Source organism: Chenopodium album, chromosome 4 (assembly GCF_948465745.1).
Source record: "Chenopodium album chromosome 4, dcCheAlbu1.1, whole genome shotgun sequence".
Classification (NCBI taxonomy): domain Eukaryota; kingdom Viridiplantae; phylum Streptophyta; class Magnoliopsida; order Caryophyllales; family Amaranthaceae; genus Chenopodium; species Chenopodium album.
This window is the reverse complement of record NC_137837.1, coordinates 21255566-21283218: the sequence shown is the minus strand read 5'-3', so window position 1 is coordinate 21283218 and position 27653 is coordinate 21255566. Positions and strand designations below refer to the sequence as shown.

Sequence of the window (27653 nt, the reverse complement as noted above, 5' to 3'; positions counted from 1 at the left end):
ATTCTTATATTGAAAAGCATTCCTGTGATCTCAAAGGCATACAAACAATAATTCAATTCGCTCCAAACTATTATCTAACTAAATTGGTTCAAAATTAATGCACACATAATTCTAAAAATTTGGTGATCACTTCAATTAATAATAAGATTAAAAGGGATCCTAAACCGGTTGTCCAAATTATCTTATTAGGCGTGACTTTCAATTACATATTCCCTTTAACATGCAATATGGTGATCAAAATAAATAATATAATCAATATTAATATAGAAACCAATTTAATCATAATTCCAACAACATAAAAATCGTTAGAAAAATAACAATAATAAAAAGAGCATGATCCTTACTTTGAATCTGTTGATTTTGGGGCCAAACCCTCAAACGATTCTACCTTTCACGCCTTGGTTTAAGGACAGAACCTCGAGTAAAATATGGACTCCTTTAAGTGCTTGAAGAAGGAATTTTGAAGTGAAAAGGGTAGGCTAGTGTTTAGGTTAAGAGCATAGAAGAGAGAAAAATAAGAATAATCGAATTCTCGTTGCCCTGTACATAAAAAATGAGGGGGTATTTATAGGGAAAATGTGTTGAGGGAGCACACGGAACCCTAAAATGATAAAAACTCTAAAAAAGTATCCCGTGACACGGTCAGACTGTACCGTGACACGGTTAGACTGTACCGTCAGACGGTACAAGTTCCCGTGACACGGTCAGTTTTGGAGTGACGCGGGAAATTTTCAGAAAACGGAACGGAAAACGCGTTAAGGGTTTACGCGGAAAGGACACGGAACTTCCCGTGTCACGGCAGACCTCCCGTGTCACGGGAAGTCCCACCGTCAGACGGGAAGAGTTCCCGTGACACGGTCAGTTTCAGTCCATTTTTCCGTCTAAATTCATTTTTAACCCTAATTTCTTTCGGCTTTTTAAGTGCCGATTGATAATTTCGGGCTTTTTTCTGACTTTTATTATTCGGGCTAAAATAAGAAAATAATAAAATAAAAATAAATAAAATATTTGGGCCAAAAATAAATAATAAAATAATAAAATAAAAAGGTTTGGGCTTAAAATTAATTAACAAGCTTGGGCTAAAATTAAAACTATGCTTTTACCAAACACCAAGACTGATCCATAGACCTCTCAAAAATATGAATTTAATAAAATACGATTTTTCAAGCACTCTCGGGATTAAATACTAAACCCGACCAATAGTGGCGGTGAAAGATTATTTATCATCGGGTTTGGTTTCGGGGAGACATTTTTAGGTGTCTACAAGGGGGGAAGTGTAAGGGATTAAGAAACAGGGAAAATATAAAGAAACTCAAATCACCATTGATAAAACTTGCTTCTGATTTTAATGAGAAGTGTATAATTTTTAATTTTTTTTACAAACAGTATACTCGTATAATTTTATAATTGAACATTTAATATTTTTAAAATGAACATATTTATTAAATAGTTGTAAATGAATATACAGTTATTTATAATTGAACATATAATATTTCCAAAATAATGAACATACTTATTTAATGGTTGTAAATGAACATACAATTATTTATAATTGAACATGTAATATTTCAAAAATGAACATATTTATTTAATATTTGTAATTGAACATATAATATTTCAAAATTGAACATATTTATTTAATAGTTGTAAATGAACATACAAATATTTATAATTGAACATTTAATTAAGGAGCATTATTATAGATGAAAAATATATAAAATTTATAATTTTTGTACTTTTTATTGAAAATTTTTGAAGGTAGCACACACTCCTTTTTGTAATTGTAAGAATCATTTCCATGACAATTACAATATAGCACACACTCTTATTGAAATTCCTTATTAAATTTGTAAAAATAACTACTTCATGATATAATTGGGTGCTTTAATTAGTAGTATAAAAATGAACTTTTAAGTATATGCACATGTTCATTTTAAAATTAATGCATTTACTTGTTAAAAATGAAATGATCATGAATAAGAATGAAAATGAACATTTATCAATACGTAAATTAACATTTATCATTTATTAAAATGTGAATGACGTTATACTAACCTATAAATGAACATTTAACAAAATGAACATTTATAAAAAAAAAAAAAAAAAAAAAAAAAAAAAAAAAAAAAAAACTACGAACTATAATCTTTGTTTCTCTTCTCTTAAACGGTTTTCTTCGCTCTGCAAACAAAACAGAAGAGTGTACTAATATAATTTACTAGTTTTTCAATAAAATTACTAAGATTATTATATAATACTTACATTGATGTACATTTTTCATGGTTGATGTTTCGCTTACATTTTCGAAATACATCGCAACAAAAAAATAAGTAAAACCTAGGGTTTATACTCTTTTTCATTTTCAAAAAATGTTAATTCCACAGATAAAAGAGTAAAGGGATAGAATACATATCTGGCACCAGTGTGTCGGTGACAAACGAGTTTGGTATTTTCCTATGCTTGAAGGAATCTACCGAGTGACATTGGTTGAAACGCTTTCCATGCTTGAGGAAAGCCGACTGAAGAGTTTGGTACCTTTCTAAGCCTGAAGAAAGCTACCGGATAATACTTTCCATGCCTGAGGAAAGTCGACGAACGAATTTGGTGTCATTCTATGCTTGAAGAATTCCACCGATAATGCCTTCCATACTTGAGGAAAGCCGACAAAGGAATTTTGTGGTTTTCTATACTTGAAGAAAAATCCACTAATGATGCTTTCCATATCTGAGGAAAGCCGACTTGGCGGTTTTCTATACTTGAAGAAAAATCCACCGATAACGCTTTCCAAGCCTGAGGAAAGCCGACGATTGCTGAAAATTGATAAGTGTATGGTGGTTCGATTATCCCCGAACGTGGGCCGCAGATAATTCACAATTTTTAGCCGATTATCTGACCATATTAAATGCTTAAAATGCCGAAAAATAGGCTTTGACGTTTGCCAGGGGTAAAATGGTAATTTTAGCCCCCCTTAAATATCAGTTGGGATTTTCCGCGTAACTGTAGCGAAAAATAATCGCCCAATAAACTCGGAAAGTCAGCCAAACTGGTCAAAAAGCCAAGAATATTCCCTGACCAGGCTCAGATTCGCCGCGCCACGTCATCAGATTCCCGTGACACGGTCATGGATTCCCGTCTGACGGGCCTAGTATCCCGTGTCACGGGACATCTATTTTTTTTTCTTTTTTTTTTATTTTCGCTTGTTTGAATCAGTCAACAACGGCTCTTTTTTGTCCTTTTCTGCCTTTAAATCCGCGTGCACCATTTTTCCATTTCACATTTCTTCTTGCTTTCACACTTGCTTTCACCATTCACCACTTTAGCTTCCCTCTTCCCAAAAGCTGCCGCGCCACGCCTGAGGTTAACCGCCGGCCGTTTGAAACTTGCCGTGACACGGTAACGGCGACCGTGACACGGTTAGTCTCTCTCTTTTTTTCTTCTCCTTTATTTTGCTTTGTTGCGGTTTTTGGCTACTTTACTGCGCTGCTGCTGTTTCGTTGCTGCTTCTGTTTCTGTTCCGGTACTGCCGCCCAGTTCACCGGAGCTCCGTCAAGCTTGAAGTTCGCCGTGACACGGTTACTCTTGACCGTGACACGGTTAGTCTCGCCCGTGTCGCGGCAGTTGCTCTGGTGGCCGGAACACATTTTCAAGTTTTGGAGTTCGAATTTCACCAATTTTGTTGTAATTTCTCGATCTTCTCCTCATTTTCGACCCTTTACAAACATCCATGTAAGCTCCCTTTGATTTTTGCTTTTAATTTGCTTCACATTAACAATTTCATGACAAACCCTAAAAAATCAATTTGGGGGTTTTTGATTTTGAAGCTTTATGTTGAAATTCTTGCCATGATTTTACTTGTATATGTGTACATGTATGTTTGTGAGAAATTTGAGACAAAAATTGCATGATTTGATGGAGAATTGAGCAAATCACCATTTTTGGGTGCTACTTTGTGAAATAATGTTCATGCTTTGAAATGGTGAAAAAAAAGATGGTGGTGAACCTTGTGAAATGATGTGTTGATTCATATTTTGCATATGTACTATATTGTCATGGAGAACATAGTATCATGCGGCTAGGAGAACTGTAGTATTAGTTTATCATGGAGAAACTAAATACCATAATTTTTGCCAATTTTTAGCCTTGAGGTAAAAATTTAGCATATAATTCAATAAACAACTAAATAACTCAGGAAATGATGCTAAGTATTTAGATTATTATTTTGCAATTTAAAATGTTTAGGAAATGATGCTAAACATTTAGATTTTAATAAAATTTAGCATATAATTCAATAAACAACTAAATAACTTAGGAAATGATGCTAAGTATTTAGATTTTTATTATAAATATGCAACTTGAATTAAATGTTTAGGAAATGATGCTAAACATTTAGATTTTGACAATAGCATGCCTAGACGACGAGACTGCGACCTTTCCACCCTCGGCCGGCGTCGGGCTTTTCGGGAGGACACTCCCACGGTCCCTGAGGGCATGGATGACGACGTCTTGGAGTCCGAGCCTCGGACATCTACGAGTAGGGGTAGGTGGGTTCCACCTTCATGGACCCCAGACCAGCTGGTTTTCTGCCGTGAAAACCACGTCTCTCACCGCGCACTTTCCGGCATAGTCGATGGCACACTTCGCCAGCACGGTTCCGGGGCCGGTGATTTGATCCCTCGGCTTCACCAGGTTATTACGAGGGATCCTGCTACGAGCGCCTTATGGGAGTCGTCCGGCTTGGTCGATTTCTACGCGGCATTTGTAGGGTTTCGCAGCCCCCGGGGTTGCGGCGCGACGGCTGTTCGCGCATTGTTGGAGTATTTATGGGATACTACCAACACGTTTCACTTCGCTTGGGGTGAGATGACGGTGACCCCCTTAGACTTCAGCATGATCAGCGGGCTGCGCTTTACTGACCGGGCAGTAGGCCAGATGTCTGATCTATCCTGGACATCGGCTGAGGTAGCTGATTTGTTGGGTTCGGTCGTTAATCACATCAGGACTCGACCGGTGTCACGAGGTGGTCCTAGGAGTGGACGATCGGAGTCGGCTTCAGTTCTTGCACGCGGCTTCGATATGGAGTATACGACGGCCGAGCAGCGGGTGCGGATCTTCATCTTGATCCTGATTTCTATGACCCTCTCTCCCGACAGGAGTTCACGCGTGCTCCTCTGCTACCTCCCGTCTTTGACCAGGGTCCCCGAGATAGGGTCCTACAGCTGGGCCAGTATTGGGTACGCGGATCTTCTGCTGTCTCTGCGTCTTGGCTGTCGTCAGCTGAATGACGAGTCCCCGGTCACCGTTTACGGCCTGTGGAGAGTCGTAGAGGTGATGATCTTTTCCCTTTTTGTTTCATTTTAGCTTATTCGACTCGTGTTCTAAGTATCACTTTGTTGCAGATATGGTTCTACGAGTACTTCCCAGGCTTGGCTCCTTGCCGGCGTCGGGGAGCGGTCCACGACTTTCCTGTCGGGGCCAGCTCGCGCAACCGAGGAGAGTCGCGGGTGGAGTCTGTTCCGGCGCTTCGTGGGCTACTACGCCGTGGCACCTCCTCTATTGGCGTAAGGATTAGTTTTGTCGCGTTCTTTCCTTCTGATAAAAACCAGAAAAATCGAAAACCCAAAAATTAAAATTAAAAAAAAAACCCAAAAAATCGAAAAAAAAACCCAAAACGCATGCATGTACCAAAAAAAAATCGATTAATTAAACTCAAAATTAACCCAGAAAAATCGAAAAACCCAGAAAAAATAATAAAAAAAAAACCCAGAAATTAAAATAAAAACCCTAATAAAGTCGAAAAAACCACAAATTAAATAAAAAAAAACCCAGAAAAATCGATAAACCCAGAAAATAAAAAAAAAAACCCATAAATTAAAATAAAAAACCCAGAAAAAAAAAACCCCACAAATTAAAATAAAAACCCAAAAAATTCGAAAAAAAAAACCCAAAACGCATGCATGTACCCAAAAAAATCGATTAATTAAACCCAAAATAAACCCAGAAAAATTGGAAAACAAAAAAAAAAACCCAGAAATTAAAATAAAAACCCAGTAAAATCGAAAAACCCAGAAATTAAATAAAAAAAACCCAGAAAAATCGAAAAACCCAGAATTAAAAATCCAAAAAACCAAAAAACCCAGAAAAATAAAAAATAAAAAAAACCTAGAAATTAAACTCTTAAATTAAAATAAAAAAAAACTCGAAAAAATAAAGAGGAGAGAGAAGGAGAAGAGGACGGAGGGCTTTGAGGAAACACAAAACTTTAGAGGACACAACTTTTTTTTTTTTTTTTTTTTTTTTTTTTTTTTTTTTTTTGAGGTAATAGAGGACACAACTTAGAAAAACTCGAATTATAAATCTTTAGAGATTAACCTTTTTTTTTTTTTTTTTGAAGGAAAGAGATTAACTTATATTTACACCATTGTTACGGTTAACTTATTTACCAAAAAAAAAAAAAAAAAAAAAAAAAAAAAAAAAAAAAACTCCTTAAATCAAGTTCAGTACACAAGCTTTGATTTTCTCCACAAAAGTACTACGAACGATTTCCCATAATGTTGTTGAAATAAAAATCAATTCCCATAATACATTGATTTAAAAATAAATTCCCTACATAGTGTCCACGTAGGATCGTTTTTTTTTGCTTTTGGTTCAACTTAAAACCGCTAATGGTAATAGCGGTTTTAAAAAAGAGACCCGCCTCCAACAATAACAGGTCTCTTTGCATCCTTGGTTAATTCACAAGGCATAGTATACAGGAAAATTATTTCAAAGAGACCGCCTTTCAATACGACAGGTCTCTTTGTGTCCTTGTTAATTCTTAGTCCACAACAAGAAAAGAGAGCGCTGACGATTACACTTATAACTTCAAAGAGACCGCCTTTCAATAAAAACAGGTCTCTTTGACTTTATTTTACAAAAATTGCAAAACCGCTAATACCGATAGCGGTTTTAAGTTGAACCGAAAACCAATTCTACGTGGACACTACTTTGGGAATTTGTTTTTAAAACGAAGCATAATGGGAATTAATTGGAAATCGTTCAAAGTACTCCAGCATTGAAAAAAGACCAAGTTTATAGGAAAGTTCTAGACCCTTGTAAGAAGACCCGCTCTGTCTGAACATATCTGTTGATCAGTTTTTACAAATAAGGCAGAAAATCAGAAATTGAAGCCACATTTACAATCTCAGACACAGCTAATCCTTACGTCATCCCTTACATCACCATCGAATTTTCAATCGGTCATTCAATTCATTGTGCATATAAAATACAACTAAAAACTCTGAAAATCTTCGACAAACCCTAAAAAAAAAAAAAAAATTGAAGAAAAATAGTCAAATTGTAAAATTTGTTGGTCAAATGAGTGAGAAAATGGGTGCAACAGGAGAAGGATTTCTTGCTAAAGAATATGGATATGTTGTTTTAGTTTTGGTTTTCTATTGCTTCTTCAATTTTTGGATGGCTTTTCAAGTCGGCAAAGCAAGAAAAAAGTACACCCATTTTTTATTATTTTACAAATTTGAGGCTTAGCTTTTTTGTGGGATTTTTTTTGTTTTTAATTTATGATTTGGGTTTTCTTTGTTATTTTAATTATTAGTAAATGCTCATTAACATTTTAAATATTTTGACTTTGATTGCTGGCGAGGTTTTGTTGTTTCTAATTAACATTTTGATTAATTAGACTTCAATTGTTGTGGGTTTTTGTTGTTATTAAATTTGTGATGTTTTTTGACTTTTTTTTTTTTTTTTTTTTTTTTTATATATATATATATATTTTTTATTTTGTTGTTGTTGTTGTTTTTAATTCTATGATATTATTTGTATTTTCGAATGGATACTTTTTAATTACGGAGTAATATTCATCAGCATATTGATTAATTTTTCCTGGCAATTTTTATGATTTTGTTTTTTAACAGTATATGCTTGAATCTTGATTATTTTGACATCAATTATTGTGGGATTTTGCTGTTGTTTAAAATTATGATTTTTATTTTTTTCCAGGTATAAGGTTTATTATCCAACTCTATATGCATTGGAATCTGAGAACAAGGAAGCCAAACTCTTCAATTGTGTCCAGGTATTTCTTCCAAAATATTGAATTTTTCCTTTAGTGTTAATGCTGATCAACTATTTTGAAAGAATTTAATCCTAACTTGTATAATTATATGATGATTATTTCAGAGAGGACACCAGAATTCATTGGAAATGATGCCAATGTTTTTCATATTGATGATTTTGGGTGGAATGGGGCATCCTTGTATTTGTGCTGGGCTTGGTGTTGCTTACATTATTTCTCGCTATTTCTACTTCACTGGCTACTCATCTGGTGATCCTGAGAAACGTCTAACTGTTGGGTATGTCTCTTTTCTTTTGCCATTTTTATTTGTCTCATTTTGAGATTGAGGGACAAGTCGCGGCTTAGCGAATTAAAGTATTATTGTATGGTCTCGGGCTAGACAATTACTCGTAACGAATCAACAATTAGAAACTAACCCATTATAAATGATGAATGGTGATCATGTGAATGGGGAGAGTTTTAGTTCAGAATCACACAATAATTGCCCAAAAAAAAAGAGGCATATGTCATGTTCCACACATATCACTTTGTTTTTACTTAAATGCATTTTAGAAATTTGTATCAAGAGGTGTTATATGCGTGTTTATAAAAATTGATCCTTTGTATACGTTTTGTAAAGAACTTACTGAGTGAGTTTGGAAGCACATAATCAATGGTAATATGGTAACCATTCTAGAAAGAAGTAAATGGACCATCCATTAATTTGACAAAGGAATGCTTAGTTTTGCTAGTTTTCCTGAAACTTATATTGCCACTGGCTTGTAATCATTTTTCTGATTTGTATGTTGAATTGTTGGTACATCTTGACAAATTGATCTCATAGTCTTTCATAGGGGAGCTTCAACCTTTCGTAGTTGAGATATGTGAAACTGAAGTTAGCTCTCTTGCTAAAAAAACCCCCTCAAAGATGAAGATGCTCTGTTTTTATCAATGATGATATAGAATTAAACTAAGAGCACTACCCTTGACCTTAGCCTTCACACTAGCCCTTGCTGTAGCAGTAGCTTTTTGAGTCAATGAGTATTTTTCTTCACTACCTTTATTTGTTTTCGTTTAGGCTTTCAATGTTCTTTCCTCCACAACTCTTCCCAAGGAGTTTCATTCCTTTTGGGTCATGAGTTTGGATTTTTGAACCATCAAATGTGTTTTGCCACAACTATTTGCGCTCTTTAATAACTTATAACCTCTATCCTTGCTTGTCTGGGATACTAGTATGGCATGTGACTATACGTAAACTCTTAAGAGCATATGTTGCCGTCTTTATCATCATATTGTTTATATTACGAGGTTACAATATATCTCCTGGGCTTGTTTTATTTATTTATTTATTGGATGCATTGTGACATTTGTTTTAATATATTTATATTCATTGTTTTTGGCTTTTTGGGACAAAATGTGTAGCGATTGCACTTTTAAATATATATGGATAAATTAAGAAAGAAAACGGCAGGATCTTCAAACCTTCCACAAGACCACAACCTATTTATTTTTAATTCACTCTATATTTTTTAATTCACTTTTGGAACTGAATAGCCGGAATTGTTTGGGTAGTATTTGAGGGCTTTTACTATGTGACGCTGCTAGCTGATGAATATAATATTGGTGAAGACTTTTTTGGCTGGCTCATTTGCAATTAGACAAAAGATATTTGTTTATAATGTCCTTCATCTCTAGTTTTGATCCTTGTGTTGATTGTTCAACCAACTCATGTGGCAATTATATGATTGATTTATATGAAGCTTTAGATTTGTTTTAAGTCTAATTGTGACCACTGTTAAGGAAGGAGCTTGCAACTCATTGATTAGCCAATTGTCAGATTTCAGCTAGCTTAGCTGGTCTCTATGTGGTGTTATTCATGACATGGGTTCAGTTTTGATTTTTTATTTTATTTTTTTTATTTTTTTATTTTTTATTTTTTATTTTTTTATTATTATTATTATTATTATTATTATTATTATCCTTTGTGTCACCTTATGAAGTACCAATAAAAAAGGCATTGTTTAACTATTGAACAGTTCTATCGAAAAATGATAAATAGTCTTATCTTGTGTTATCCTGTTTTCTTCCATATAACCTTATAAATTTTAGATTGCATGAAGTAGATGTAGGGAATTCTGTGGAGATGAGCATTAGGCTTGAAAATTTTGAACCATATTTAATGGCTGGCTTATGGACCGTTCTGTTGGAGACAATTAGTTCTAGATAAGAACCAGATATGAATGGAAGAGTAATTCTTCATCCTGATTTGTTAAAAAAATTATTGAAATGTCTTAAACTCCATATTTGTGAAGAATCGTCAGGGTAGTTTAAGTTTCCACATTCAAATATTCAGCTGCATAACAGAAATAATCTTCCTGCAAGGCTGCAAGTACAATGGATTATTTATGGGGTACATCTTGTATGTGAGACAGTCGCACAATAACTGATTATGAGACTGGGGTGACTGTTGCTATTTTAAGGGTTGAATTTCACTATATCTAGGGATAACTTTTAGTGTCATTAAATTGTTCTGAACTATTTCACCGTGAGAGGACTGCGTTGAGGATATCTTTTCTTTTCTTTTCTTTTTTTTTTTTTTTGTTAAAAGGATCAGAATTTAATTAATTAAATACCACCCCTCTGAGGTAGTAAAAACCATGTACAAGTCAAGCATACAAAATAAAGTTATTAAGATGGCGCAGCACCCAAATACTCATGCCATTTCTGGCCAAAAGAACTACAGTTAGCTTCAGAAACATAAACATTTAGATTGGGAGGGGGGTTACAAAAGTTAAATTCTGATATCCAGCTCTGATTTAAGTCTGCATTGAGAATACCTATATCATCCTTCCACGTTCTCATACAGGTATGAGGATTTGGATATCTAATCCTGTATTTTGAGCTAACATAGAAATTTTCATGAATTGGCTGACCGCACTGAATTGCATTTGATAGAGATCATCCTGGAAAATACTAAGCGTCGATTGTTGCCTTGTTGGTGTTGATTTTGTTGTTAGGTTACTTAAGCTGGCATTTATCCAATACAAATATCATAGTCTGAGTAGTATAGTACAATAGTCATGTTCCTACTTTCTAGTATGTTAACTGATGAATACATGTAAAAAAAATAGCTAGGTCTTTCCTTAGGTCCTGAGTTCAAATTTCTTCATAAACTGTCAGATCTTGTATATATGATGTGATATTTGTTTTTTTTTTCCCCTTTCAAAAAGTGACTGTTGCTTGACTTGCTTCCAAGTCTATTGAACTGCTAGAAACTAACTGTTTCTATATTTTGCTTACAGGAAATATGGTTTCTTTGCCATGTTGGGTCTGATGATCTGCTCAATTTCTTTCGGAGTCAAGCTTCTTATTGCTTGAGAAGTTGGTCTTTCCTGCAAGCTTTGCACACCAATGCTTTTTCCTTACATCTTCATAGTTTATGTATTTCTATTGCACCTTGTACTACTTTTGAGTAAACATTAGTTAACTTTACAAGTTTACAAAGGCTTCTAATAAATCCCGTATAATTGATACTAGTCGTACTTATTACAGCTTTTTTGTATTATGAGCAGTTGTTTAAAGTGAAAAAATATACGAGGGAACTAATTCAATCTCTTTGCTGTCAAACCATTGCAAATCCCCTTTACTAGATTGCATTTTGCACATTCCTCAAATGTAATAGATTAACAATTGTTGGATTAACAAGCATTAATTTGCTGTGAATGTTAAACTTGAACAACATTTTTGAGGCCACCGTAATCTCCGACTGTCAGTTTATGTGCTTCTGCTCTCTTTCACAAGTAGATTGAGAATAGCTACAGGGTAAAAATGCCATTACTCTTACTCATCAAGAAAAGGGGTTGTAGAATTACAGCAATAATTTTCATATTCTAGATAAAACGTCTTTCAGAGCAGCTGCAACGTTGTTGTAACATTCCTGGACTCGTGCAACATCCTTGTCTCTTGCAGCATAATCCAACTGCATTATGCATACATAATAAGTTCAGACAGATTAAAATCAGACCCAACAAGTTTAGATAAGTTCAAATAGGCAGCTAACACGGTACCTTGGTAACATTATTGAATAACTTAGCATAGAGCCTCCTCAGAAGAGGCCTGGCGCTGCCCTCTTTGCTCTGTATAATCGTGTAGAAGTCTTGTTTCAGGTATGATGAATTCTTTCGTAATTCTTGTTGTGCGTCTCTCCAATATTCCGAGTCCAAAAGCGACTTGACACCTAATAACCCCTGCGCGTGATCTCTGACTACACTCTGAGCCTCCTCAACTGTTTGGTCAGGGACAGTTATCCTGAAGTCTAAACTCTCTGCAGTTTTATCACTCATAATTGCTTCTGTTGTTAAGAATAATGAATTCATTACTGCTATGGCTCCGACTCTTCTGCTGATACACGGCACAAGTTTATGAGTATTCACCTTGACAATCGGAGAGGACATTGTGCAGCAGGTGGATACAGGAGTAACATATTGCATACATGCTCCGATGACCAACGATGCAATCGCCATAGAGTAGAAAGATATCTGATGATCAGACTGCACTAAACTATCAGTTCATTCATGCTTCGCTTCCCCCTGAAAAAACACAGAACATTTGTTATTGTCAGGATAACTTGACTTTTCATAACATTTAAGTACATGAATCCATAAACTGAAGTATACTAATGGATGCAGTAGCACATATAAAAGCATATGACAAGAATATTGATAATACGACGGTCCAAGCACAAATGGGATGGAATATCAATGTGAATTCTTGCAGTGTTGCATAACCCCATTTCATAGTTTCTTCAATAATAGCAAGCACAAGAAAGTGGAAACTAATGGGGTTATTGAGCATTATTAAGAATACAAATCGGCGAAACAACCAACCAAACCAGTTGTCACCGAGCACTCGAGCAGTGGCATATTGAGGCAGAAAGAAAATGAGAGTATTACCTTAGAAAAATGGGAGAAAAGTGGGAGTTGAAAGCTTGAGCTCCTCAAATTTTGGTGAAGAAGAACAGAGAAAGGGATAATATGTGGTGAGATAATAGGGGCCCAAATAAAAAATGTTAGCTTGTCTTTTTACAACTTAAATTATCTATTGCTGTTACTATGTCCAATTACTATATATGTAGATTATAATCATGACTAATTATTCTCTCTTTTTTTCGGTTTTTTCTAATTATTATTGAACCCAAATTATTGTACCCTCTTTTTCTTAAAAATAGATTGTGTTTAGATTAATATAATAAAAAGAAATACACTTATAATCAAGGGTTGTTTAATTGATTAAATAAGCTATATGGAGTATTTATATAGAGTACAAATGTATTTACCTGCTCGATCCGGTGGCCAAGGTTTTTTATCTTAAGAATTAAGAGTTGTGATGTGAGTGTTTGTTATGATATTGTCATGTTTCTCGCCGGATTGTTTTGGATGTGAGACATTTGTCAGTAGCGGTCAGCGTTTCTTAAGATTTACGAGTGTCAGTTTATGGTATTGTCGTGTTCTCATCGGATTAATTTAGACGTGGGACATTTGTCAGTTATGGTCAAGGTTTCTTAAGATTTACGATTATCAATTATGGTATTGTCATGTTCTCGTCGGATTGTTTTAAATGTAGGATACCTGTTTGTTGTGCCAATTATGGTCAAGGTTTGTTATGACACACATTTTGAGAAAGGTAAATGAACAAAGTTTTCAAAAGAATTTAAAAATATCAGTAGTTGGAGAGGGTAAGAATATTAGTTGTTGAATAATATTGATAAATTTATGTGTAGCCCTAAGAGCTATATATAAGCATTAAATACACTCTTGAAAATTGTATAAAATTAGGAATTCAGGACAAAAACACGTGTAAATCAGTGTAATTAGTGTTTATATTTTTATGATTTCTTAACTTTTTACGGTTTTCAAGCGTAAATTTAATGCTTATATGCAGCCCTAAAGGCTGGGTATAACATTTTCCTAAATTTATTTATACCAATACTTTCTCGTTCTTTGAGCACAATTGAATTTATTATCCGTCATCAACACTAATATTGGTCAATGAAATAATTGAGGGAGCCCCGGTTTATCAACATGATAAACGAAATTTGTTGATCAAATAGCAATTATGTAAATATTTTGCTTTGTTTTCCGTGAAATGACTTAAAAAAAAAAATTTCTACTTAGTTGGTAGGTGACACTTATGGACCACAATTAACGCCAAGTTAACGAGGGCGTTAACTCTAGAAGACCATCAGCAGTATACATCGTCTTTCAAACTCTCCTTATTTTCTCTCTCCTCCGCCATTGAAGTCGACGATGAAGCTTCCACCGCCATTGATCGATCTTTTGATTGGACGACTTCTTCTTCAACTATTTGATTTCCGACGACATTTGAGCTAATTAATCTTGTTACAAAATCAGCTGAAAAACAAATGAATCTGGAACAATAAAATTGAATTGAATTCTCAAAAATTCAGATTGGTATTTTTTTCATTATTTTTTGTCCTTTGCTTCTTCCTACTCCATCTTCTTCAACCTTCATTCCTCCATCTTCTTCATCCTCCACCTTCTTCTTGCTTTCTTGCTCGTGAACACCATGTCACCACCACAATTTTGGCGAAAACGAAAACCCCAGTTGAAAAATTAAAGGTGAAAAGAGGAAAGGGTTACATCCTCCTGCCCAAATTTAGTGAATTTTAATTGCCCAGCTTCAATGGTGAGTGCTCCTGCCTTAATTTTGTGATAGAGAAAACCAATGTTCAGCTTTAAATTTACAGGAGAGAGAAATTTTTTTTCTTTCGAAAAGAACAGGAGAGAGAAAATTAAAGGAGGAGAGAGAAAATGTTCAGAATAACCAGAAGAGAGAGAAAATGTTCAATTATGTGTTCACGTCGTCAAATTCACGTTTATAGAAAATATCAATTTTGCCCTTAAATTTTCAAATGAAAGTATATCAAAACCCCTTGATAAACAAAACTTGTTTCTCATTCCGATAAACTTGAATTTGCTCGAAATAATTTTGAGAACTATCACAATTTGTAAGTCCTATTTGAAAAGATAAAATTTTATAAGGTCGGTTCGACTTTTTTTCACCATGTACCACTGAATTTTAATTTAATTCATCATATACCATCAAAAACTTTTAAATTCATCATATAACCTTCAGTTTTATTATGAAAATGTCACAACATGCCACTAATGACTAAGATGTTAACACCGTTAGTCATTAAAACTAATAATGCCACGTATCAACATACAACTAGTTGCCTTTTAAATTATTTAATTTAAAAATAATTTTTTAATTAATCAAAAAAATTTAAAAAAAAAACAGCCACCCACGTCGGCAGACGAAGCCGACTAGAACCCTCGTGCCGGCACAGGATCCGACTAGAGCCCTCGTGCCAGCGCGGAATCAGACCAGATTCCCCTTGAGACATTCTCCCCTTCCCTTGAACCACCGTGCCTCCATCCTTCAGAAAACCCTCCCCTAACCACCAGCCGACGGCACAAACCCCTCCCTCGCATCGGCAAAGCGAATTTGCCCCTCCCGATGCCATCTCCACAACTCCACCCCACTGAACCACCACATACGTCGAAAACCAAAAACCAAAATCTAGGGTTTTGATTTTGGTGTTTTAGGATTTTGGGTGGTGGTTTTCGACAATTTGGGTGGTGACAACGGGGTTTTGGGGTGGTGTTTGGGTTTTCGGGTAAGGTGGAAAGGTGGAGAGGGGTTTTGGGTTCAAGGGGAAATCGACTAATGTGGTGGTGGGGGAATTTGTCTAAGGTGGTGGCTGGGGTCGGGGTGAGGGACGGCACCGGCACAATGAAGAGGTGCCGACACAGTGGAGGAGCGCCAGCACGGTGGTGAGCAGGTTGAGAAGGAGGGGTGGTCATTTTTTTTACAAAAAATTTCTTGTTTAATGATTTTTTGTTTTTTAATTAATTAAATAAGAACTAATTAGAGGACGCCATGTAGCACTGTTAACTTTAATAACTAACACAATAAACGAAAAAGGTATTTGGTGATATTTTCCTAAAACAAAATGGTATAAATTTGAAAGTTTATTATGGTACTCCCTCTCGTCCCCTTTCGATAGTCCCTTATGGGCATTTTTCACGGGAATTAATAAACAAAAAAAAATAGTTAAAGTACATTGAAAAAGTAAATTGACATTGAGTATGCAAAAAAGTAGAGAGAGAAAGTAATAAAAGTACATGGAAAAATAAAATTTATATGGAAAAATTAAATTTGCACAAATAATGTTGCAAATTGGAGGGAATTTTGGTAAAAAAATTAATATTAATAGTTGTTGGAAAAAGCAAATGGGGGTGAACATTTTGAGACTAAAATTTGTCCATAAGGGACTATCAAAAGGGGATGGGGGAGTATATGGTAAATTAAGTTAAAACTCGGTGATATATGGTGAAAAAACCGTATAAACAATTTAGTAGTAATAAGTTTAGGTCAACAAAAACAAATTGATTTTAATGATTTTTTTTTTTTTTTTTTTTTCTGAAAGAGATTTTAATGAATCTTAATTAATCTAAACACAATGATTTTATTGATCTTATTCAGTACTTTCAAAAATAATTTGGTTGAACGTAGACCAGAAAACACTTCACACTAGTCCAACCAAAAAGTCAAAGCAATATTGACTCATGACATTGATTAAGATAATTCTATTAATTAGACTAATAAAATGGATTGGTCAACCTTTGCATAAGTTAATTACAAATTTGGATAAAGTTAGTTGTAATCATTTGCTTGTTTTCTGCATATTCTGGACAGGACTTTGGATATCATACCGACAAGTTCCTGTTCAAAATCCTAAATTACTGGATTATGTCCAAAATCTTTTTCTATGTCATCTGCAGTAAATCAAAATTAACATAAACCAGTTTTTATCATGAATATATTCAACTTCAAAGCTTATAAAAATTCGCAGGCAACAATGAAACTCGTATTTCGCAACAATTTGAGGCATGGAAAAAAAATTAGGAAAAAAACAGAGAAAACGACGAAGACATTATAGTAATAGATTCTCAAATTCTACTATCATAACAACAATTTCATGACCGGTTGTTCACGAACCTGGCCAAGGAAATCTTACTCACCCAAAATGGCTACAAATTATAACAGTTTCTACATAGATCCTGCGAAAGCTCAGAATATAAACTTCAGGTGAGCTACAAAATGTGTATCTGAACAAAAGCTACTAATTTGATGTTTAGAATTTTACGGCATGATGCCTCCCAGAAGCTGAGTTAAGTAGTACTCAGGACATGCTGTAGTAAATTAATAAAAGGATTTTATCTTCACTTGCTTGATATATGGAAGAGGGTAGATATGGAGCGAGGACTATACTGTAACTTCAATCTGCATCTTTCTAACGGCAAATCTATGAGTACGTCTCAGTCCCGTGCTTCCCCAACTTCTGAACATCCTCAGGTGAAAGTATTTTAATATAGGAGACATTGTACACGAATGCCCTGTAAGAGAAATTATAAGTAGCTTGTTACAAAAATCCAGGAAGGGAAAGAAGCAAATATCTATAACAAGCAGGAGCAGGGAAAAAAAAAAAAAAAAAATGAAAAGTAATTCAACAGATAAAGTATGAAAGAAATTCCAATAGATACACAAATGAAAACAGAACAAGGGCGGCAAGCAAACACCAAAGACGAGGGTGGATAGAGGTACACAGAGACCAAAAAACAACTCAACAAAAATCATGAATAAATAATAAAGCATGCAACAAAGAACAGACTCAACAATACTAGAATAAATGAAGTCAGCAGCAAAATGTGTGTTCATCAAATAAGTGGAAACAATGATTACTTACTCCCATGGATCGTCTCCAAGGAGAAGCACATCGTTCTCCCTGTCGACAAATACAAGCTGCCAGCCTGATCTCAGAGGGTCATCGAGCTTTCCCTCAATTCCAAACATCTGACCCAGCTCCTCACGCAGCTCATGATAACTGCTGAACCGGGAGATGTCTAACGAACGCCCAACTGATCCAGATTTATACACCTGAAACCAAGAAATACCATAATTACTCTGATACTAAGGATAAATGGCAAAAACAGTTATTCTTTGTAATTTCCAGAGCATGTACCTTGACAAATGTTCTTGTTGGGGTTGACAGGTCACCCTGCCCTTCACTGTGCAACTCAGGGGAGTTGCTATTACAACCATACATTGAGAGTTGAAACCCTGAAGCACCAGATGGTATTGAACACAGATCTGTATCATTTGAAGAAGTACGATAATTGGTCGGCATTGTCATCGGCAACACCAGCCCAGAAGAATCAAGATTAGCACCAAATACATTGTGATTCTGCACATCTAAGCTACAATTTCCAGTCTCCAAGGAAGCCTCTTTTCCAGGGTATGGAGGTAGTGAGACAGCATCCCCAAAGGCGTTAGCGGGTGTATACGAATTCAATGATACTAAGGGATGTTGGGAAGTCTGTTCATTTAACATTGTATGATTTACATTCGACATGTCAGACAAATTACTAATCCCTTCAGTACATGTGGACGACATAATGTTTTGTACAGGAGAATGAGTGGATAGCTCAGCATTTGCAGTGCTAGTGTCTGCTTTTCCAAGTGATGATGACATAGTATGTTGCTGCCTGCTTTGCATTCCATTATTCGAAAGTGAAAATGCTTCAGGGCCACATAACTGCTGATTTGCTAGTCCCTCATTATGTTTGAAGTACTCCTGTGGAAGAACACGCTGAGGAAGGTTATCCTTGGAAACTTGGGACTGCCCTTGCATGAACTGTTGGGCAATTGACGGATGAATCATTTGTTGCTGCTGTTGCAACATGGGAAGTTGACTGGTTGATTGCGGAAGGTATTGCATAGGCTGTTGAAATTGCATCATCTGGGGATTTAGAACATCACCGCCACCTCTTAAATTTTGAAAATTGGATGACAACAAGGCTTGATATTGCTGGTTTTGATTGCCAAGTGGAAGCATGTTGTCAACTCTTGTCTGCATCCAAGGAAACATTCCAAGGGATTGGAAATTCATGGAATTAAGACCTTGTTCTCCACCTTGTCCTCTCAACCACATTAAGCTGTTCGCAGCATCATCTATATTATCTGCAATATGAAATTAAACGGATAAATTTGGTAAACAGATAAAGCCTTTTCATTTGTCAGCAGATCCTATTATAGTTATGAAGACACAACCCACATCAAAAACAGGAAGCAATATCATAACCCTAGCAAAAATAATTTCCCCTTCAAGAGGAACAGATAAGAGCCATAAAGCCCAAAGATAAAAGGGAAGCAAAAGGCAAATTGTTTGGAATTCTGAATATCTGTATGCCATTAAAGGTGTGAGAAAGATCAGTAGCATAAACTTTTCAGAATGGTCAATTCAATCCCGTATGCCTCATTTTAAAATGTTCAATTGCCCAAATCAAAGTATCAAGATATCTGTATCCAAAACCTTACAATCTTACATTGCCAGATAAGAAAACATTGAACTGTAAAACTTTGATGCTATTGCATAAATGAGGCTACATTTGACATTATATGAGCTTGACAATTAGCTTCAAGCATACAATAAAGAACACAAACAATACTTAATCTATTAATTAACCAATGATAACTGTAAAAAAATTATTTGCATTTACTTTCTTTCCCCAGCAGATCTCTGAAGTTTATAAAAAGGTCAATTCTATGGCCAAGTTGGGTATACCATTACCATACACCTAGTCCTTCCATCACTTGTTATTTTTGACAATAAGGAAGCAAATAAATCAAGGCTAGAAATCTAGAATTCAGGTCAGACATAAACATAAAGTTCCAAGAGAAGAATGCAGAAAGCACCATCTGCATTTGGTGCCCAAAGAGGTATTGTGGGGAACGAAATAGGTGTTTTTAAAAAGCAATTTGGCGCATCCATATTCCATATCAAGGAAGTGTGAGAGGGAGTAATAAATTATGGAATGCTGATTTTGTAAGATTTAATAGGTCCCAAGTCCCACATGAACATCCAAGGTAATGCATCTACACCAATAAAACATGTGTTTTTCTTTTATAATTGTCAATACCATTCATGACTTCAAAGATATGTAGGCATGAATGGTGATGAAAACTAAAGAAGATATATGCATACTAGTAAATGGCGATACATTAACCTGAACATTCAAGTGGAATATTTTCTTCTGCATTATACACAAAATTCATTACTATGTCCTAAAACTATTACCTTACACCAAACAAGACAAATAGAATTCATAAATTGTCTGTCCATTTTCTTTTCTCCTTTCAATTGTAACCACCAGCCTGCCAGCCATTGCTAACTTCTACTAGTATAGTAGTATACTTCAAATTTGTATAGGTTTCTTGTTGCCACACAAATAATGAAAAAGAGACAATAACACTAGAAAGAAAGAGTTAAAGGGAAATCAATACTACTACCTGACAATGATGAAGTGCCGGCATGCCAAGGTCTTTTGAGCCTTAATGGAAAAAGAGATGGATACATGGGGAAGGTTGTCAATGGCTCAATCTCCCATAATGACACTCGTGGTTGTCTCTCACCAGCAGTTGACTCATCCCAACCAACCTGAACAAAAACATCGAATTGAAACACAATAAGATAATCTAATACAAGTTGTATGTGAAAGGTAATACCATGTTTTATTGAGCTTTTGACTTAGAACTAAGTCAATTATGGAGTACGCATGGTTAAGTGTCAGCAGATTTTGAGAACTGTAACAGAATGGGTGACAGCACAAAGAAATTTCATCTAAAATAATTATGAGGAGAGCTACAGCTATGATAAAGGTTGACAAACACAACTGTAATTCAGGATTCGCATGAACTCTAGATAAGTAGGTTCAGTAGTCTGCCAGATCCATATGCACCCAATTCATTTAAAATTGTTTTTCAGTGATGCTAAAATATAGACAAACAAGGTATAACCCAATTTAACTATTCAACAAAATTTTACTATGTGGAGGCTTTTCTGCATTAGTATGCAATAATCAGTAGAAAACTACTCAGGATATCAATTCCATGAGACAAATTTTGATAATTTTGCAGAATTATATTTCTTCTCACTCCTCAGTCAAAGTATTCGAAGTGGGCATGAATGGATGGGAAGTAAAAATCTAACAGAAGATTAAGATGTAGAATATTAACTAATAAATAAAACTGCATATCAATGATACCTTCACAGATCTCCAGTGAGAATTTGGCCAACGAACAGAATCTAAGTCACTAATACCAGTGATGGTACCCATGTATCTGCAAATTATGAGGGTGAAGCAATTAGTAATTTAGCATAATGAGTAACACAAACATATAATGAAATGATAGAAGTCAAATTTTCAGAGAAGTAGCCATATGGTTCTACAGATTAGATGACAGAATTTAGATTCACGAATACTTTAGAATTGCTGTGGAAAATACTTTTCCATAAAGACATCATGACATGTTTGCAATTTATAATCACTGTATTGTACGAGGAGCAAAGAACTTTAGAATGGAGACTGAAAGTAATCACATCAGATCAAAAAAAAAAAAAAAGGATAAATCGTTGCTTGTGCAAGTCATAGAAAGCACAAAGTGCAAGGAAAGACTATTCATTTCAAAAACAAGTTGAATTGTTGTAAGCATGACCCAGGTGACAGAGATTCAGTATGAAGGCATGTCAGAGGTATTCTAAGATACCATCAAAGAACTTAATACTTCCTCCTATCTATTTTACTTGATCCAGTTTGACTTTGCTACTGTTCAGTGTTCACAGACTCTCTTTTGACCATTTTTTAGATATACACACAAGAAAAGATATATGAAACAGGTCAATTATAAAAGAACGGGGGAAGGTGTGTCACAGATGATTGAACGCTAGGTATTCATTCTAGCCGCAGATTAATCCACATATATTCATGGAAAAGAACAAAAGCTATCAGTAATTTGTATGGAGATTATACCTCCGCACGCTAGATTCTTCAGTCTCAAACAGCATACGAAATCGCATCCCCACAGAAACACGTGTGTGATACACAGCTTTAACATATTTTGACAAAGGTATGATGAACTCAGATGGGCTTGCCCTGAAAACAACAATAAACACGATGAGTTAGAATGAAAAAGAAAACCAAATAGTCAAAGAAATCCAGGAAACCAACCATGGAAAACCAAGAGCAAGGAGAACAAGACAATAACGATAAGGTACTGACCTTGGGTTAAAGAAGACGGTAAAACAACTATTAGTATTAGCAGCATGAGCTGCAGCTGCCAGAAGTCCTATATGCATACTGTCACTTGATAAAACAGATGAAGGCATCACAGTTTGAGGTCGAGTGGCGCGGCGAATTCCCAGAAGCAGTTGGTTCTTCTCATTCCTAAGTTCAGACGTAAATCCATGAATTTCAGATAAAACTAAGGCATTCAACTAATCAACCATGAATTCTCCAAGGAAAATTTTTAAAAAAAAATAGAAAAGAAAATAGATTACCATATAAACAGAACAGAATCTCCAGCAACAAGCCTTTTAGCACTGACAAAGACACTCCACCCTGTAGTAAGAAGGTGCCTTTTGGGCTGTCCTGCATAAGATAAAGAGTGAATTATTAAAGAGAGATATAACTAGAAGGTTATACAAATCAGAGAAACAGGGTATCAGAATACTGGAAAATCACACACACACACACCTTTTATTATTGGTATGCCATGAGATGAATTAAGCATCAGCAAATATAACTATAATAAACCCAAATGTAAACAGCTACCATATATACAATTCAAGCACTAACTAGATGTGCATTCCTGTCCTCCAATCTTGGAGAACATAAGTTAACAAATTACTGAATGTTCTATCAGAAACAGTCTCTCAACTATTTTCTCAAACTAGGTAAAATTAAAGAAATTTCTCCCAGAAACAGTCTCTCAAATATTTTCTCAATAAAGGTAGAAGCAAATATTATCACGGTCTTTCAAGACTCCGGCAAAGAATTGTGTTGCTTGGCAACGGTTGTTGAACAAATTGCCAAGACTAGTGAACTAAAGGAAGCTAACATAAACATGCGTATGGGATGTCATAGACATAAAAAATATAAAAAAAAAATAAAAAGTAAAAAAATTATTGTACATGCTCAGAAAACATCATGGAAAGCAATCCTACGTAGAGAGTTTGTTATATACTAGACAAGGTATAAGATCCCATGGGATACGCATGGTAACAAGGAAACAAAAGGAAGAGTCTGAGAAAAAATAAAAGGTAACTGTTTACATGTACAATTAGAATCTGAAGCTGTACAGGAAAACAAGACAATGTTTCATTTTTCTAAGTAATAGTTGTATAGGAGAACAAGACTTATGGAGTTATCGATGTCCCAAAGTATTAGCCTATTAGGAGAGAGTTTCATAATCATCTCCATAAAAACCAAGTGATTACACAAGAAAGAACCTGATTTTTGACTGAGAAAAGCAGCTTTTGCATGTATAATAAAACTATCATGTAATTTTCAGGCCGGACCTAAATACACAGCATTTACCACGACTTCTGCGCTATTCCCAAACCACACTTTCACCATATTCTTTTTACTTGTATATAAAAACAAAAGCTTTCAGGTAAAAGGTCATTGCATTTATGTCTATATATATTTCCAAGTTATCAACTTTAGACAAATTTCATGCTCGCCAATGAAAAACTTATAAAAATTATAAAAAGATCCCACGTGAATTTGATAGTACTTATTGAGACGAATTCAAAAAGATCCCACATGAATATGTTTTTCCTTACATATTATTCATAAAAAACGGTCAAAGGAGGGGTAGTGAATAGTGTAAAAGTCAAAGCAGATCAAGTAAAAAAAGAACAGGGGAAGTATTATACTAATGGTCAAAATTGTCCTTTGGCAAAAATGAAAATTAAGATGGTATAACTTAAAAGAATGGAAAATATTCAGCACCCAATCACCTAACATATACTTGTTAGCATGATTCCACCCAATATCAATTCAACTAATCAAATATAATCGTAATAATGATTCTGCATATATTACCCCTTGCATTAAAAATTGGACACCCCATCTTTGAACTCATTTTCACACAAGCAACAAGTTGAAATTTAAAAAAAAAAAAAAACAAGTCGAAACTTGTGGAAGAAATTCATACTGCGAATATCTGAAAACTTAACCAGATCTCGCCACAAAGAATCCATTAAAAACTATTTGTCCTTAAAGGCATTTATCACAATCAAATTTAGTTCAGCAGAAGTCATTGAAAGATGGATAGATAAACATCAACATCATGGCCTTGTCACTATTTGTATAAGATTATTTTCAATACTACCAGTCTACCACTAAAATTTGGGTTTTGCTCCAGTGTTAAGTGTTAGTTAAGAATCTCTTATGAATGTAAGGGGTCTAGAGTCGAGTGATCAAATCTTATTAGTTATTAGTTATACCAATACCAACACCAACATGTATTTTTAGCTACCTTTATTATTTTTCACTAGCAGCATTTGCTTTTTTTTTAATAGAACTACTTTTTTCTTCTATATTCTTTTTGCAAAATTGGCCCCAGTTGGAATAATTTTCTGGCTTCATCCCTGATACAAGTTGACAGTTTTAATCCCACAAGTATAGACCTAATCTTGGAAAGAAGATACATAGTATCCTTTTTCCAACTTCTTCAGGTCCCTATATAGTTGTAGCCCAAGGTAAAAAGAAATCCCAGGTCAACTGCCACAAACGAAGATCTTATGCTAGAGCTCCATTATAGATCATGATTACTCAGTTCTACTATCAGTCTAACACCTTGTACCCATACACCACCCTTCCATCCCACCATTCAGATGCTGAACACAATGTCTGGCACAACATAGCAATGACTAATGTTTCAGACAGCATAACAAAACTGCGTCAAAAGTTTTTTATTCTTACACATACATGTATGCTAAAGCATGATGGAAGGTTTCTATACTAATGAAATTTATTTGATGAATTACAGGGGATAAGAAAGAGGCTATGAGCACTTTCCTCTATCACTCTTCCCTTGATTGAAAACAGCAACAATTTAATTAAGATACCAGTTACAGATAGTTGATTAAGGTCAGTTATAAGCAGTACTGATTGAAATTCTCAAATTTCCTTTTCTTTGGAAAGAAAGAGTAGAAATGGGCTAACAGTTCTCTGCTGATTTTGGCACAGGTTGGTTCAAAAGTACAATACAAGAAGCTCACCGTGCATCTTGAATGATAACAATTATTATTATTAAAATATCAAACTTACTAGTTATAGACACTAACTAAAAGCAGGAAGCATATACCTCGAAAAATATGCCGAAACTTCCACTCAACATCATGCAGATCCCTAGCAATCAGCTCTTGAGCAGGTGGCTGCTGAGAATAGTCCTGCAAAAAAAATTTAAAGCAAAATCTATAAGATAATAGAAGGGTCAAAATTTTAAACATAGAGCATAATAGGGACCAAAGACGTTACCAGTGGGGGGAAAACTTTCTCAGCTGCACGACGAGGAACAGAAAATCCTCCATGTGTACTTGTGTCACTAGCTGTCAATGTCTTACAAAAGTAATTGGTGGGCTGCCTGCTAGGGATCCCAAAATCTGCAGGAAGATAAATATCCTTTTGCTCTTGCTGCACACATGAACGCATAAAGATATTAATGGCTTTGCTAGATGATCAAGCAGATCGTGCAACATTGCAACTCAATCAAATTTAACCATCATAGTACAAGAATTACCGGACTCAATGGCTGTAAAGTCATTTGAGCATAGACTTCATCTGTCTCGACATCAGCCTGAAATCCCAAACATTTAAAATTTCAGTCTAGCTCTTATTTTCCAGCTCAGAACTTCTTGCTCCGTCGCAAAGGCAATACATTCTTCATTGACAATATTAAATCACATAACCAGAGTTAAACATAAAATTCAAGTTCAGGAGTAAAGGACAAACATGCATTGTGACATTGTGAAGTTGGCAGATCAACTGTGCAGGCAAACTGGGGTAATTCGGTATCTGCCCATCAATATCTCTGTTGGTAGTAGCAGCAACCTAAATTTCAATAACTAAAGTTACAAGCAGCAAACCAAATTATCTCAAACACAAAACTCACATAAATTGTTGCAGCCAAACCTGCTCACTATGACCCTGTGGGAAGTACACAACACGGCTTCCGGCAGTCGGTAGGCACACAAGAGGGCCCGCACAAGCATGCCATAGTTCTGAATTCAAACACTTCTTCTCACCCCCTATCACAGTTCCATTCAAACACATGATCGATACAAATACAGTAACACTAATAACACTTTAAATATACCCTAAAGAGATCTCTATGCAAGCATAAATACATCTAAAAATCTAGTAAAATTACATAAAAACATGCATAAATTTCAGATTGAACTAAAAAAACAAATAATAAATTGAGAATAGATTATGATAATACCTTCATGACCTTGCTGACCCAAACCTGAAGTTGAAAGCTTCATATCCCACTTAATACTAATCTGGGTAAAAAGCTAACTCAAACAATCTGTACTAATATGCAATAACTTAATAATCTCCCACTTCAACATATCCAATAATTCAAAACCCTTACTTCCCATAAAAACCCTTTTTCTTCTAATTACAACCACATTCCATTCCTTCATTAGTACACTTCAAATTTCACTACCCTAAAACTACATAAATCCCCCAAATTTGGGTCAAAAACCCCACATTTCACCAAACTAAACCAAACCCACATCAAATTTTACAAAACCCACTTTAAAAACCACTAATTAAACCTTTATTAATCAAAAACCCACTTCATCAAATTAGTAAGAATCATCAAAACTAAACAATTTTTCTTCTCTTTTCTTATTAAATATAAACAGGGAATTTTTTTATTTTTATTTTTTTCCTTGTTCACTAGCTTAATACAATGAAAGCTCGAGTTTCAAGGCATGATGAAACTAAAACCCCATCAAACATAAACCAAAAAACTCCCTCTTTTTTTTTATTTTTCTGGGTTTTTCCTAATTTTTTTGGGTTTTTTTTTTAATTAATGAACTAAGAACAGGTTTATGGAGCAACCACCCGACCAGAAGTCGACCTGAGCAGGCAGTAGTATGAGCAGAGGAGAGAGAAAATTGAGTATGAAGAAGAAGGAAAAGAAAGAGAGAAGAGGAGGATATTTTTGGTAGTATTTAATTTTAATTTTATGTAATAATTATAAAAAAAAATAAATAGATTTCACAATTTCATTTGAAAAAAAATGGAGAGGAGAGAGAAAGAAAGAAGAGAGGGTGCATGTTTATGGAAAAAGGGGAAATCAGAACCGTAGGAAAAGCCGTACGCAGTAAATCGTGACCGTGCGTTGGGTTGCTGATGCTTCCGCACTGATATGACAGCAGGCATGTGCCCCCATCCTTCAGTGGTCGTTGTCAGAATGAGGGTACGGATTTTTGCCCATCAAAATATTATCAAATTATTGAACCCTCTTCTTCTTAAAGATAGGTTGTGTTTAGATTCATATAATAAAGGGAAATACACACATAATCAAGAATTGTTTGATTAATTAAATAGACTTTATGGAGTATTTATATAGAGTATAAATGTATTCATCTGCTCGATTT

At 35.0% G+C, this 27653-nt stretch overlaps 3 protein-coding genes across 5 annotated transcripts; 1 reads left to right on the top strand and 2 right to left on the bottom strand.

Annotated features, from left to right (window-relative positions):
* Positions 1–7152: 7152 nt before the first annotated feature.
* Positions 7153–11800, top strand: LOC145629022 (uncharacterized). The gene is made up of 4 exons (XM_081681494.1): positions 7153–7481; positions 7993–8068; positions 8173–8345; positions 11350–11800. The coding sequence occupies exons 1-4, from the start codon at positions 7351–7353 to the stop codon at positions 11423–11425; spliced, it is 456 nt and encodes a 151-aa protein (XP_081537620.1). The 5' UTR covers positions 7153–7350; the 3' UTR covers positions 11426–11800.
* Positions 11801–11816: 16 nt separating this feature from the next.
* Positions 11817–13130, bottom strand: LOC145629021 (psbQ-like protein 3, chloroplastic). The gene is made up of 3 exons (XM_081681493.1): positions 13000–13130; positions 12115–12636; positions 11817–12026 (listed from the first exon to the last, which is right to left on the bottom strand). Exons 2-3 carry the CDS (start codon positions 12568–12570, stop codon positions 11931–11933), a joined length of 552 nt encoding a protein of 183 aa, XP_081537619.1. The 5' UTR covers positions 12571–12636; positions 13000–13130; the 3' UTR covers positions 11817–11930.
* A 3879-nt stretch (positions 13131–17009) lies between these two features.
* On the bottom strand, positions 17010–27418 carry LOC145629020 (auxin response factor 8-like). 3 transcript variants are annotated; one of them, XM_081681490.1, is made up of 14 exons: positions 26483–27418; positions 26173–26288; positions 25993–26091; positions 25781–25837; positions 25519–25674; positions 25346–25430; positions 22530–22620; positions 22252–22416; positions 22003–22125; positions 21238–21313; positions 20480–20630; positions 18156–19153; positions 17880–18070; positions 17010–17529 (listed from the first exon to the last, which is right to left on the bottom strand). In XM_081681490.1, the coding sequence occupies exons 1-14, from the start codon at positions 26523–26525 to the stop codon at positions 17439–17441; spliced, it is 2442 nt and encodes an 813-aa protein (XP_081537616.1). In that variant the 5' UTR covers positions 26526–27418; the 3' UTR covers positions 17010–17438. The 3 variants fall into 3 exon arrangements, with proteins under 3 accessions (XP_081537616.1, XP_081537617.1, XP_081537618.1); XM_081681491.1 differs by having other exon boundaries at positions 20483–20630; positions 26483–27417; XM_081681492.1 differs by lacking the exons at positions 26173–26288; positions 26483–27418 and having other exon boundaries at positions 25997–26091.
* Between the last annotated feature and the right edge of the window lie 235 nt (positions 27419–27653).

What these genes read in the sequence shown, in the direction of transcription:
- LOC145629022 (XM_081681494.1), top strand. Translation starts at nt 7,351, where the DNA reads ATGAGTGAGAAAATGGGTGCAACAGGAGAAGGATTTCTTGCTAAAGAA. An exon ending in GTCGGCAAAGCAAGAAAAAA is followed by an intron (nt 7,482 to 7,992) that starts GTACACCCATTT and finishes ATTTTTTTCCAG; the next exon opens with GTATAAGGTTTATTATCCAA. An exon ending in AACTCTTCAATTGTGTCCAG is followed by an intron (nt 8,069 to 8,172) that starts GTATTTCTTCCA and finishes TGATTATTTCAG; the next exon opens with AGAGGACACCAGAATTCATT.
- LOC145629021 (XM_081681493.1), bottom strand. Translation starts at nt 12,570, where the DNA reads ATGGCGATTGCATCGTTGGTCATCGGAGCATGTATGCAATATGTTACT. An exon ending in TATTCAATAATGTTACCAAG is followed by an intron (nt 12,027 to 12,114) that starts GTACCGTGTTAG and finishes TGCATAATGCAG; the next exon opens with TTGGATTATGCTGCAAGAGA.
- LOC145629020 (XM_081681490.1), bottom strand. Translation starts at nt 26,525, where the DNA reads ATGAAGCTTTCAACTTCAGGTTTGGGTCAGCAAGGTCATGAAG. An exon ending in AGAAAGTTTTCCCCCCACTG is followed by an intron (nt 25,431 to 25,518) that starts GTAACGTCTTTG and finishes TTTTTTTTGCAG; the next exon opens with GACTATTCTCAGCAGCCACC. An exon ending in CAACAAGAACATTTGTCAAG is followed by an intron (nt 18,071 to 18,155) that starts GTACATGCTCTG and finishes TCTTGGTTTCAG; the next exon opens with GTGTATAAATCTGGATCAGT.